Here is a 12,462-nt window from a genome sequence, read left to right on the forward strand (position 1 = left end):
GGGTTGTTTTGCATTTATCTGCATCTATATTTCCCCTTTGTTCTAACTCATCTCCCGTCTCCCAATGCTAGACATCCCCAGAGAGAAAAAAAGGTGCCATCGCCATGCTTGACAGTAGGAATGCTGATAATGAGCTGATGGATGCTGTTTGGTTTCTTCTACACACACTGTTAGGAATCAAAAAGCTCCCATTTTGTTTAATCAGATCAAAGGATTTTACTTCTCGTGCTTCAAAGTCAGGTGTTTTGCCAACTCAGCACACTGCCATGTGCCTTTTATTCATTTAGACAGTCCTGGTAAAAATCCTAAATTCATTTCATACAACTAGGGTATATATAGTTTTACAATTGTCTGTGAATTTATGGCGCGACCCCCAGTTTAAGAACCACTGAAATAACCAACCCAGCTCGGTCATCATGACTTCTTACTTGGACAGGTAGATTTCAGATTCAAGTTAATTTGTTCAGTACGTTTCATGCATGAGACAGTTCAAAGTCCTTTACAGAAACCACTAAAAGTGTTACAACGGGGGGCAGAAAAAGCACTGAATAGAACATTAAAAAGCAAACTTTAAAAGAAGTGACAGAATTTATATAAAGACAAAAAAAACCAAAACAATTGAAAATAAGATTAAATGCAACAACTTGGAGTCTCAGCAGGGTTTTGATTCTTTGGTAAATGTGAAAAGATCTGAGGACATGCTTGGTCTTAGTGAGGACTCGAGCAGCAGTGTTATGGACAAACCGCAGCTGTCTGGTGGACTTTAGGGAGACCTGTAAGGACAGCGTTGCTGTAGTCTAGTAGAGAAAACACTTGGATCAGAGAGAAGGCAAAAAAAAACAAAAAACTTTTACTTTCTGCAAGGAGCTCACACAACCCAGCAGAGAAGAGACCCCGGTCAGTGAGCCAACATTCAACTTAGAAAGACTTCCTTCCCCCAACCTCATCTGGGAACAATGACCACGTTTCCATGGAAATTTAATTAGTTTAATTCAGAATAAATTAGCTTTAAACTGCTGAAAAATGACCATGTAAACACCTGATTCCCAATGAAAGACATTTCAGAGTTAAACTCTCAGCAGTAAGTGTCTGGTTTATTCGCATTTTTAATCTGAATGGATTAAATCCTCTGTCATGTGAACCTTCGTTCCACTTCAAGTTAATTCCGATCATTCTGGGCATGCTCCTTATCTTGTCCCGTCTCGATGACGCACATATTCTACGTTGTTTTGTCTCCCGTGTTCAGTAGTCTATCTGCCTTCTCAGCTACTGAAGAAAAGTGAAGTAGTCGAGCTGCTTCGGAATTATAATCAGAATAACGGCAAAACTGGAACTTATTATTTAGTTTTCTATGTTGTGGCCAAAAATACCACAAGCAGGAAGCGAACTTTGTTTATTTCCAGTAGACGTAAGTACGTCACGCCTCCCCCCTGTCCAATCTGAACCCTTCCCAACCTGCAGATCTAAAGAGGAATTAGGTAAGAACGGGCTTCCATGGAAACCTCCATTCAGAATTATTATTGCCACGTAAACTTGTAGGAGAATACTGTAAATTCAGAGTTATTTCATTCCAAATTATTAACTCTAAAGGAAAAAAACCGTCAAGTTTGAAGCAAGAGGTGAGAACTTCTACAACCAGTATTCTGCTTAAGCCAATCTAAGCATCTCTCCTCTCCAGAAGCTCACAACATCATAATTATGAGATTTTTCCATCTCGAGTCTACTAAAGACAAATGCATAAGTTTCTCAGGCAGCAGCCGTGGTCCCAAAGTTGTCACGCTGATGCTTTAATTCCCTATTATTATTATTATTATTATTATTATTATTATTATTATTATTATTATTATTATCCCTATTTATTTCCCTGCAGAGACACACACACCGCCAGTCTTCACGCTTTATACCGACAGGCGTTCATGTCCTGTTAATTCTATGTAATGAATTCTTCCAACAGGTAGACTCATGAAATTCTGCTAAAACTTCCTTTTTGTTGCTCTGAGTCCAACATAGCAGCTTCATTTTCACTTCAGCAGCTTGTCAGCGATGTCGCCACATGTGTTTTATTTTATCAACAAAACTTTTGTATGTTGTTTTGCAGTTTTTTCCTTACGAAGTCGGAGTGATGGACGGACACGACCGCTAATGTCAGCACAAACAGGAAATGTCAAATTTGTGTGTCTGCAACCTCATTAGCCAATTTGTGCTCTTTCGAAGCATGTTTATTTGATTTAGTGCCCGTGGTTTGAGTCTTTTTCAGTCTGAAACACTGAGTTGTTTGTTAAAGGGACAGTTTAAGATCAGAAGACGCTGCTGGGAAGCTAACAGGATTTTATAATGCTGCAGGGTTGTGGAAGGATGTGGAGCAACGCAAATGGGTCAGACGACAAACAACAGCTCCTGATTCTGTATGAAACTATTTATATGCTAAGCAAGAACCATGATTTTTATATTCAAGGTGATATAAGTAGTATCCTGCCAGCGATGTGCTGCCGCTGTAATGTGCTTTTATATGGTTACAATGGCGGAGACCTCCTCGGAGGAAGATGGAAGTTTGACATCAAACCGCTCACAGCTTGTGATTATCATAGATATTAAGTCGGGGTAAAGAAGTTCAACTTCCAGTTCTGTGTTGGCCATTTCAGAGAAAGCCTTGAGTTGTTAACATTCGACAGGCGTCTCCTTTCTCCTGACGCTTTGACGTCTGCAGGGCAGGACGAGGGAGCCTGATGAGGGTTTTAGCTCTGCAGACCCATCACTCCAACACGGCTCTTCTCTTCCCCGACACGCTCAGTGATTAACCCCAGCGAGCATCAGCCTCTCTCCTCTCCACTTGCTCGCCCCTTCATCCCTGTCTTCACCCTGCTATCTGGGACGAGGACGTTTGGTTCTCTTATATTTCTACATTTTCTTCCCATCTTTGCCATGTAAAAGCTGTTATTGACTCTGTGTTAGCTCGCATTACCGCCTCCTCACCCGGCCACCCCCTCGCATTGTCAGTGCTTGCTCTGATCTCAGGCTGTTGTCCCACATCTTCCTCCGCCATTCACCCTGACTTCACCTTCTCTCTTTTCAAGTTTTTTTTTCTCTTTTCTCCTCCTTTCATTGCTACATTCTCTGGCAGCACACACTTTATATTCTCACCACCGCCCTGCTGTATGGGCAGCACACCTGGATCATCAGTTCTCTCCTGAACTGAATTAGTAAATGCAGATTAGCATGTTTCCTTTTTATTTTGTGGTTTCCACACCGTATAAGAGAAGAGCGTACTGCTAATCTAAAGAAATAAATATCAGTTTATCTAATGAGGGTGAGGTTTACAAAGATTGTTGTTATAAGACAATTAAAAACCGTATACCTCAACATATTATCATAACAGGACTTACAAGTGTTAGCTTCTTTAAAAAGACGGTACATTGTCAGAGCAGGGTGTTCCAGTTTCATTCCCACAACAAGATAAAAACTAGCATCAAATCAAAGACAGATGAGATGATTGACGCTGTCTGATTGGCTCTGACGCCAGATGTTGGTCCCTGAATGCACCATGCACACAGGATTTTTGGACATTCCTCGTTTGCTGATGGAGGAGATGCCAATCTGCACCATGGTTTGCTTGTTGGGAAACACTGGCCTGCAGCAAGCAGTTAACTAGTTAGTGTTTGACTTTTAAAGGGTAAATATTGGTCACTTAGACAGATATGAGACGGATAACAAGCAGTGCCTCACAACACTGGCTTCAGTTAATTGAGCTCCCTGGCTGCATAAAGCTTTGTGCTTAGCATTCAGAGCCATCCATGCTGTGCTAGCCTTGATCCATCGTTCTAATGATCAGCCTGAAGAGGAGAACCACTGCTGGATGAGGAGGATTGGTGGTCAAACTGGAGGGTAGGATGGAATGAAAAGGCCTCATTTCACAAACACTTTAAATTGAATTTGATGTGGGTTTTAACGTTTGACTTCCATGTGTCTCTTCATGTTTTATACAGCAGTGGAGCAGACTTCATGGCTTTGTTGTCAGTTCCCCCATTTTATTGGACTATCCCATATGTTTTAAAATACTTTTTTTTTAATCAAATCAGGAAAAAAAACAGCAGGAAAATGGTTGAAATAATTTTCTTATTTTTATCATTGAATGAAAAATGTGAATATAATTATAATTTTAAGGCATTGGGTGAAATATTAAAACATAAACTGTCCAAAGAATCAGTCCATCCATCCATCCATCCATCCATCCATCCACCTTCTACTGCTTAATCTGGGAGTATTTTATCTTAATTTACAAGCTCTGAACCTTTATTTTCTAACAGTTACCTTTGCAAGATTCTGAATTAGTTTGATAGTTTTATCGTCACATCAGGCACCAACATTTTTTTCACAGTTTGAGTCACCATGTTTCTGTTTTGTAAAGATCTTCAATCATTTCTCATGTTAAGCTTGTGTTCTGTGTTTAATTATTGTTTTATGTCCACGTTTTGCTCTAAACTCATGTGTTTCTTGGTCAAGCTCGTAGTTACCACATACCTGTGTTGTGTTCCCTACTCTGCTTGTTTTCCTTTGTCCTTTGACACAACCCAACTTCACATTCCTTGGTTTTTTTTTATGTTCTGCTCAGTTTTAATTAGGTCATTTTGGATTGAGTGTTTTTCGCTGTAGATTTAGGCCCGTTCAGGTGTCTTAACCTAAATGAGAGTAAAATCTAAATAAGTGAAAAATGTTTATTTTTACATAAACAAATAAACGAAAACTGTTACATCTCATTATCTCCTTCGATAATTAGCAGTGCAGCACTGCCTTTCACAGAGAGTGGAATTTCACCTTAGTTTTAGTAGTGCAGCATGAACACAGGTACGGGAAGAATATTGCAGTCCGACTTTTTCAAGCAGCAACATAGCCATGACCCAGTTGTATTGTCTAGCTTATCATGTGTATGATCTTGTGATTATTGCTACAGTTCCAAGCATCAGACCTGCTCAGCATTGAGTTAAAGCGTTTCATGATTATAAATCCTTCCTTACTACTTCCCTTCTTGGCTCAGAGGCTTATCAGCACCAGATCAGCCCCCCATCCCCTTTAGGTCTCATAGTGAGAACCCAATTTGAATTTGACTTTACACAGCAGTCAGCCCACAAATCAACCTTAATAAATCCTAATATGAAAGCAGAACTCTTTTAGGGATCCTTTTCCTGCGGTGGCATCCGTACTGAATGGCAGGCTGGATTCAAATAGCTGCTGTCGGTCTGAACACAGCTTCACAGATCTGATTGACTCAGTTGTTTCCAACATAAGGGGGGTGGAAATCATTTCAGGCCAATCTTAATCATGGCTAGAGTTGACAAAGTGTCTGTCAGAAAGGATTTACATTTGATTCAAAATGCCTTCTAGCACAGGGTGATAAAGGCTCTGTCCATCTGTCACTTCGACCATCTGTCTGTTACATGCATACAAAAAAATCCTTAGATGCTGCAGATCAGTGTTTCCCAAAACTGAAAGGCTTTCTTCTTGCTGAAAGACATATTTGTGTTGCCCTCAGCATGGCCTTTGTTGGTCAAACAGAATTTACTCTGTTTTAATCGAGCATGCTTCACAACAAAAAGCCATTTCAGTGCACTTGACATGAAAAAAAGCATTGCATGAATTGGCATGTTTCTGCCGTTGACTTTTACAGTCATGTTCAGTGATGTTAAAAGCTGCTGGAAAAAGTGCTCCCAGTCTTGCAATCCAATCAGACACATCTTTCTTCTCCCTTTAAGTCGTTGTCTGATGTCTGGAGCAATTCCTCAGTGATGAACACCATTGTGTTTCTCTATAATGGAGGCCACTGCTTGTGATGGTAATTGCATAGTACTGGTGGCAAAGTTCACAGGAAGGGAGATTTATATCATATTCAGGCAGAGTTACAGTCTCATTGTGATATTTGTGCAAATGTTTTCATGCATGTGTGTTACAAGTCAAAGGGGCTGACTGAGTGTGCACACCACTTATTAGAGAGAACTATCATCGGTGAGAGCTCATCTGGTTTTTGTTTGCTCTGCCAAGTGCTCATCACACAATGGCTCATTACACCAGCTTTGTGGTGTGTTTTAGGGGTGTGTGTGTGTGTGTGTGTGTGTGTGTGTGTGTGCAGGGGTGTTCATGTGTACTCATTCACATTGATGGACCAACAGGATCGATTAGATGGGCTGAGCTGTGAAATCTCCTGTACGCCAAGGAGAGAAAATGGGAGAGACAAATCAAATAGTTGGAATCTCATTCATGTCAAATATTCCAAATTTCATTTGAGCAACTCTTTTACATCTGTCTCTTGAGGTTGTCCATTTAAATGCCAAATACAACCACTACATAATGTGTCCTTCGGTGTTCTACCTTATCATTAAGAGGTAGGAGGGGTGGTAGTGGAACAAGTTGCAGGACTGTGTGAGGTCACTGCTTCTCACTCAGGTTTTCATTTGGAGACCACATCTATTGAGACTACTGTCAAGTACCATATTGTTTTGCTGTTAAAATTAAGTGGAAAAACTAAACCATCCATATTTAGTTAGCTGGATGCAATGTGTTCAAAGTCATATTATTGACTTAGTTTGACAAAAAAAATAGGTAATTTCATTACTGAGACGGCTGTTGGGCAATGCTAAACTCACCAATTCGGACCACCAGATAGCGTAACTTGTTCCGATTCTAATGGGTTCAAAGCAGCCAAGATACTTTGTGAAATAACTATAATCCCTTAAACCTGGCCTAACTAGAAGTAACAGAAGAACAGAACAAGCCATAGAGATAATGTCCATGTTCACTGGAAAAAGCTGTGAAGCACATGCAAAATTAACAAAGCTGCCCAATTTCCTGTTGAACATGGTGTCACTTTGCTGCCAGTAGAATTGGGTTTTCAAATACTTTAACTTATTGTATGATATAAAACCAAAATTAACAAGCTGACAAATGGTTGGATAACATCAGCTGTTGCAGCAACTTGATGGGGAAGACATTTCTTTCTATAAAAAAAAAAAAAAAAAACAGTTGTACAAACCTGATCATCCCCAACATGTAGATTAGTAATCCTGTCTCAGAAGTAGAATTTGGGAAAGAAGCCACACTGCCTTCATCCAGCTAATCCTAAATAACTAAAGCCTGTTGCATATGAGGGAAGCAAAAACTTTTTTCTTCTTCTCGAAAAGACATTTTGTAGATAAGTATTCATTAAAGTCATTTGAAGCAATGAGTCATTATTTACATGTGACAAAAAATGCACCGATGAATTTACAAATACATGTAGTATATCCAAGACACCACCTACTATTACCCATCAAGATATTAAAAAAATATTTTAGAACTTGAGTGAAAAGCTGAAAATTGCATACATACTATAAAGAAGTGGCTCTTGTCCAGGTTTTGCTGAACCGTTTACAGGTGGAGAAAACAATGAAGCATCTATGATTATACAGAAGGATCTATTGGAGAAAAAAAAGCAGAAACATGTCTGGGTAGGTATGTGAATGAGGGCTGCAACTTCCAATTGAATCATTTATATATATATATATATATATATATATATATATATATATATATATATATATATATATACACTACTCACAAAAAGTTAGGGATATTTGGCTTTCAGATGAAATTTATGGTAAATGCAATATGTTCATGCTACAGTGATATAATATCATAAAAGTAAGACATTTAAGTAGAAGGATGCACTACTGATTTCCTCATCTCAAAAAATTCATTCAACACAAAAGGTAACAACAATGGTAGTTACACCACAACAAAAAATTTGAACGTCTCAATATCTCGTCATGTGCCCTTGAGCATCAATTACAGCTTGACAACGACGTCTCATGCTGTTCACAAGGCAACTTATTGCCTGCTGAGGCATGGCATCCCACTCTTCTTGAAGGGCAGCCCTCAGGTCATTGAGGTTCTGGGGTGCAGGGTCTCGAGCCTCTACACAACGGCTCAGCTGATCCCACAGGTTTTCAATGGGATTCAGGTCTGGAGAGAGTGCAGGCCATTCCATTTGAGGTACACCAGTCTCCAACAGCCGTTCCCTGATGATGCGGCCTCGATGAGCAGGAGCATTGTCGTCCATGAAGATGAAATTAGGCCTGTGCTGTTCATGTAGGGGCACAATCACTGGATTAATGATGTTATTCAGGTAGTATGGGCTTGTCACTGTACCATTCACAAAGTGTAGGGCAGTTCTGTACCAAGTGGACACCCCTGCCCACACTGTAACACCGCCACCACCAAAAGCTCGCCTGGTGACAACAGTGGCTGATGCATAGCGCTCTCCCTGACGTCTCCAACATCGCTGCCGGCCATCATTTCTGCTCAGTGTGAATCGACTTTCATCAGAGAACAGCACTGAGGCCCACTGGTTCCTCGTCCAGCGTAAATGCTCCCTGGCCCATGCAAGACGATGATGCCTGTGCCTGGTGGTGTGGTCAGGTACCCGTGCAGGTCGTCTAGCACGCAGACCACGCTGATGGAAACGGTTTCCAATGGTCTGACGTGACACTTGGGTGCCTCTCACCTCTCTTAAACGTGCCTGGAGTTGAGTGGCATTCATCATCCGCTTTCTCAGGGCAGTGTTCACAATGTAGCGGTCATCAGCACGGGATGTGGCCAAAGGACGTCCACTTCTAGGCCTTTCTGTGACTCTTCCAGTCTCTCGATATCTCTGTTGCAACCTGCTGATGACACTCTGTGACACTCCAAGCTCAGTGGCCACTTCTGTCTGAGAACGTCCTGTTTGAAGCATCGCAATGGCAAGGGACTGTTGTTCCATTGTTAGGTGTCGTCTTGGTCTCATGATGTCAAAATGTGAACAGCATGATGAGGACAACTGTTTAAACACCAGCTCTAATTGAACCAGGACATTTATTGGTCAATTCAAGGATCACACACCTGCCGTGATTTTTGCCGTTAAGCTCCTTGTTAGAGAACAGCAACTTGTGCAAAATTTATTGAAACATTTAACAGTTGGACATGTGCATTTAAAAGCTTAGAGAAGATCACATTAAGTTCACCTGTACAGGTTTGAATGCATTTTAGGCTTGTTGTGAAATTTCACCCAAAAGCTGAATATCCCTAACTTTTTGTGAGTAGTGTATGTATATATATATATATATATATATATATATATATATAATCAATGGGAATTCTGTCAACGACGCTCACATACGTCACTTCCGGTTTGTATACGGTACTTCCGGTATCACCTGGCGGTAAATTAGAAGCGCGCTTGTTTGTGTGATAACAGAAAAAAAGTTATAGAATAAACAGGAATGTGGAGCAAGGAAAAAAAATAACAAAAAGTTCCAAGTGTGTCTGAATTTCAAACTCAAAGCAAAATAAAAAGACTGTAAAACCGAGCTAACATGTAGCAGGATCTCTGCAGAAAGCACGAGACACTTCCGGCACGAGCCGCAGATATCAGGTACGTGATTCAGAGTTTAAATAAAGATTTTTAAAAAGAGAAGAGGTACCATTTAATTAAATTAATTCAATTAAAGCTGTTAATTAAATACCACGTGACTGTCACTGGTAACTGCAAGCCAGTGTTTTTCTTTTTTCTTCTCCGTCATCTGTTGTTGATTTATGTGGTTTACGCTAACAACGTAATTCCACCGGATTCAGAAAGCCTTGAAGCGCAGCTTTGCGCAGATATACACGACATTACGGTAACTTCACCGCAGCTTCGGCTGGTTCTCATGGGTTTTCTGTAGCTTACAACATAAATAAAAATGCCAGAGAAAATGTAAAATAAACCAAATATAGATCTGTTCGTGTGCTGCATAAAGATGAGCAAGATTAAGCTAAATGATCCGGTCTAAAACAGACTATTTCTCTTTAGGGAGAATTGAATATATACATATCTTGCGAGCAAAGAAAAAACACGTTCTACTACAAAAAATGTTCTGCAATGGTTTAAAAAACCCAACTTTATTTATTTATTTGTCACTTTGTAGTTTAATCTTTTCATAACAAAAAAAAAAAAACCTTTAAACTAAAGAACAACTTAGTTACCTATTTGATCCTATCCTATAATCATATTACTAGTTAATGTCACCGAAAAATCCTCTATTTTTCATTGTTGTCAGAATAAAGACAACTGGTGAATCTGACATTTTTACCAAAAATGTCAGATTCACCAGGATCTGCAATTGTCTGACCATCTTTCATTCTAATGAGGTGTAAATCCAAGCAGGTAAAGTTTTTGTAAAGTTTTATTAAAGTACTTTGCAAAAAATAATTACTTTTCAAGGATGTAAACAAACTAGCATGACCATTTCACCTGGAGGATTTGCTGTAAGAGAGAAGGTCGGCTTTCCAGATATGTTTCCATGTTTGCTAAATATATGTTGCTGAATGATTTGAGCTTCTGTAAATTAACTGTGACATCAAGCCAATGCTAAAGCTACTTAAATATACATTTGGACTTTCTACTTGCAATCTGGTTAATGATTTTTTTTTTTTTTTTTTTTGACTGGGTCATTTTTCCAATTATACCAGTAACTTCACCAGACATCAGTAATGGCTGGCTTTGGTCTGGTGCCACAATTGCCCACAAATGCCTGGAACACAAAAAAAAAGTGGTCCAGATTCAGACAAAAGGGAGGTGGGGAAGTGAGGAAGAAGTGTTCTGGTGTCTTCCTCCCTGCAGCCTTAAATCAAGATTAAGTGCTGCAGCACTTAGTCCCCTCATGTCCATCTGACAACACTGATCTGGAGCTAATTGCAATGAAAAGAACTCCAATTAGCACAGACATGTGGGAGTACAAGGAAAATGAGGAGGAATGTTTGTCATCTGTGATCCTGTCACGAAGCCTCCTGCTGCGGCTGTGAATATGATAATGGTTGCTTGTCATTCGGGTGAAGCTCGCCCTCCCAGTATGTAGTAATGTTTTGCTTTATATCTGCTGTGGAGCCGTGGGAAATGTGGAAGAGGACTGAATGACAGGCAAACAGAAGTGTGATGAGTCTGCAGTGTGTGCTGGATGTCAGCCAGTCCTTCATGTTTAAGTCTGCATCTGTGACTGAATACAGAACGTGTCTTTTTACAGCTGTGTGGGCTTCAAAAAGTTCTGAACTTTTTATTTTTGTTCTTCTTTTCCTTCATCTGCAGCCAAAAAATGGGCTTTTCACACCTGTGGGGCTGTGGGCCCTGAAGGCCCGACTCCTACTCAGTGCCTCAACTTCTACAGGGGCAGAAACGTCAACGTGACAGTGGGAACCCGAGGGCCCTTCAAAGGGATTCAGATGTGGCGTGTACCAGAAACGGGCACCTACAGGTACGACTGAGACCAGTGCACGGCTGTTTCTGCAACACATTTCCACTGGAGTTATTTAGCTTCATCTGAAGGGTCTCAGTGTGAAATCAAGCCACTCATAACTCCAAGCAGCGGTAGAATACACTGCATATATGACACTTCTGCAACTTAGATGTTTTCTGCACCAATTGTCTTCCTTCTGAACGCCCACTTCCACTACTCAGAGCAGCGCATCTGTCCTTCATGAGCCAGCAGAGAGCTATCAGAACCAGACTTTACCAGGAAGGAGCGCAGGATGGAGTAATGGCAGCTAACTGGCATCATCAACACCTGAGTCCAAACTCCCCAAACCACCCACATTCCTGCAAGGTTTAGAAACATCTCAACAATCAGCGAGTACTTTAACTATTTAGTGCTCTGTGATAGATGCCTCTTAATGAGATCCGTACTCCTCATGTGGGCACTCAGTATGATGCATTTAAACTAGGATTTGATTGCAGCGTACTTCCCACATCAATGCATCACTAACGTAAATGTCCAGGCGGTGCCATCAGCCATAAAATTGTTTTAATGTATGTCCTGAAGTCTTTATAAAACACACTGCATGTACACAAACTCCTCACTCGCTCTTGTTGCAGCCCTGTTTAGCTGGCAGGGTCTTAAAATGAAGCTGACAGACGGCCACTGAGATGAATATGTGCTCTGCAGCTCCCAAAAGTCATTAGGCAAACAGCTGAGGTGGCTGCTAGTGAGCACCAGGCGACGTCCTTGTTCTCCACCACCGGGGAAGAAAAATATCAAAGCATTTCAAGGCACAAGTCAAGCTTTGCTTTTATTTTTTGGCAGGAAAGCTGATGCGTTGTGTGCTTGTGCATCGAGCCATGTTAGGTCAAAGCCTTTCAATCCAAACACCTGGTGTGAAAGTATGTTTGAGTTTTTCCAAATTCGTTTGGCTCTTTCACATTGCAGAGGATAATATAAGAAGAATTAGCCTCAAGCTGCAACTGATAACTTCGTAGCTTGAAGTATCCATCAGCATGTTGCTGTAAAAAAAACAACAACATTTTTCCCCTTTTGCTCATTAAAACCTTTAAAAACTAAATGGACATATTGCACCAATAAAATAACTTTCCTCTCAGTCTTTAAATTGATGTCTGGCTTATGTGTGCATCTGCATGTTGGTTTACACCTC

At 40.5% G+C, this 12,462-nt stretch overlaps 1 protein-coding gene across 1 annotated transcript in view; it reads left to right on the top strand.

Moving 5' to 3' along the window:
• Positions 1-12,462, top strand: part of alk (ALK receptor tyrosine kinase) — a gene marked incomplete at both ends in the record, with an annotated part of 582,154 nt that overhangs the window by 525,074 nt on the left and 44,618 nt on the right. The window contains one exon of the mRNA XM_079262769.1: positions 11,126-11,291. Coding sequence (XP_079118895.1) covers positions 11,126-11,291 — 166 coding nt within the window. The remainder of the gene's footprint in view (positions 1-11,125; positions 11,292-12,462) is intronic.

This window comes from Telmatherina bonti (assembly GCF_933228915.1).
Source record: "Telmatherina bonti genome assembly, chromosome: 22".
Taxonomy (NCBI): Eukaryota; Metazoa; Chordata; class Actinopteri; order Atheriniformes; family Telmatherinidae; genus Telmatherina; species Telmatherina bonti.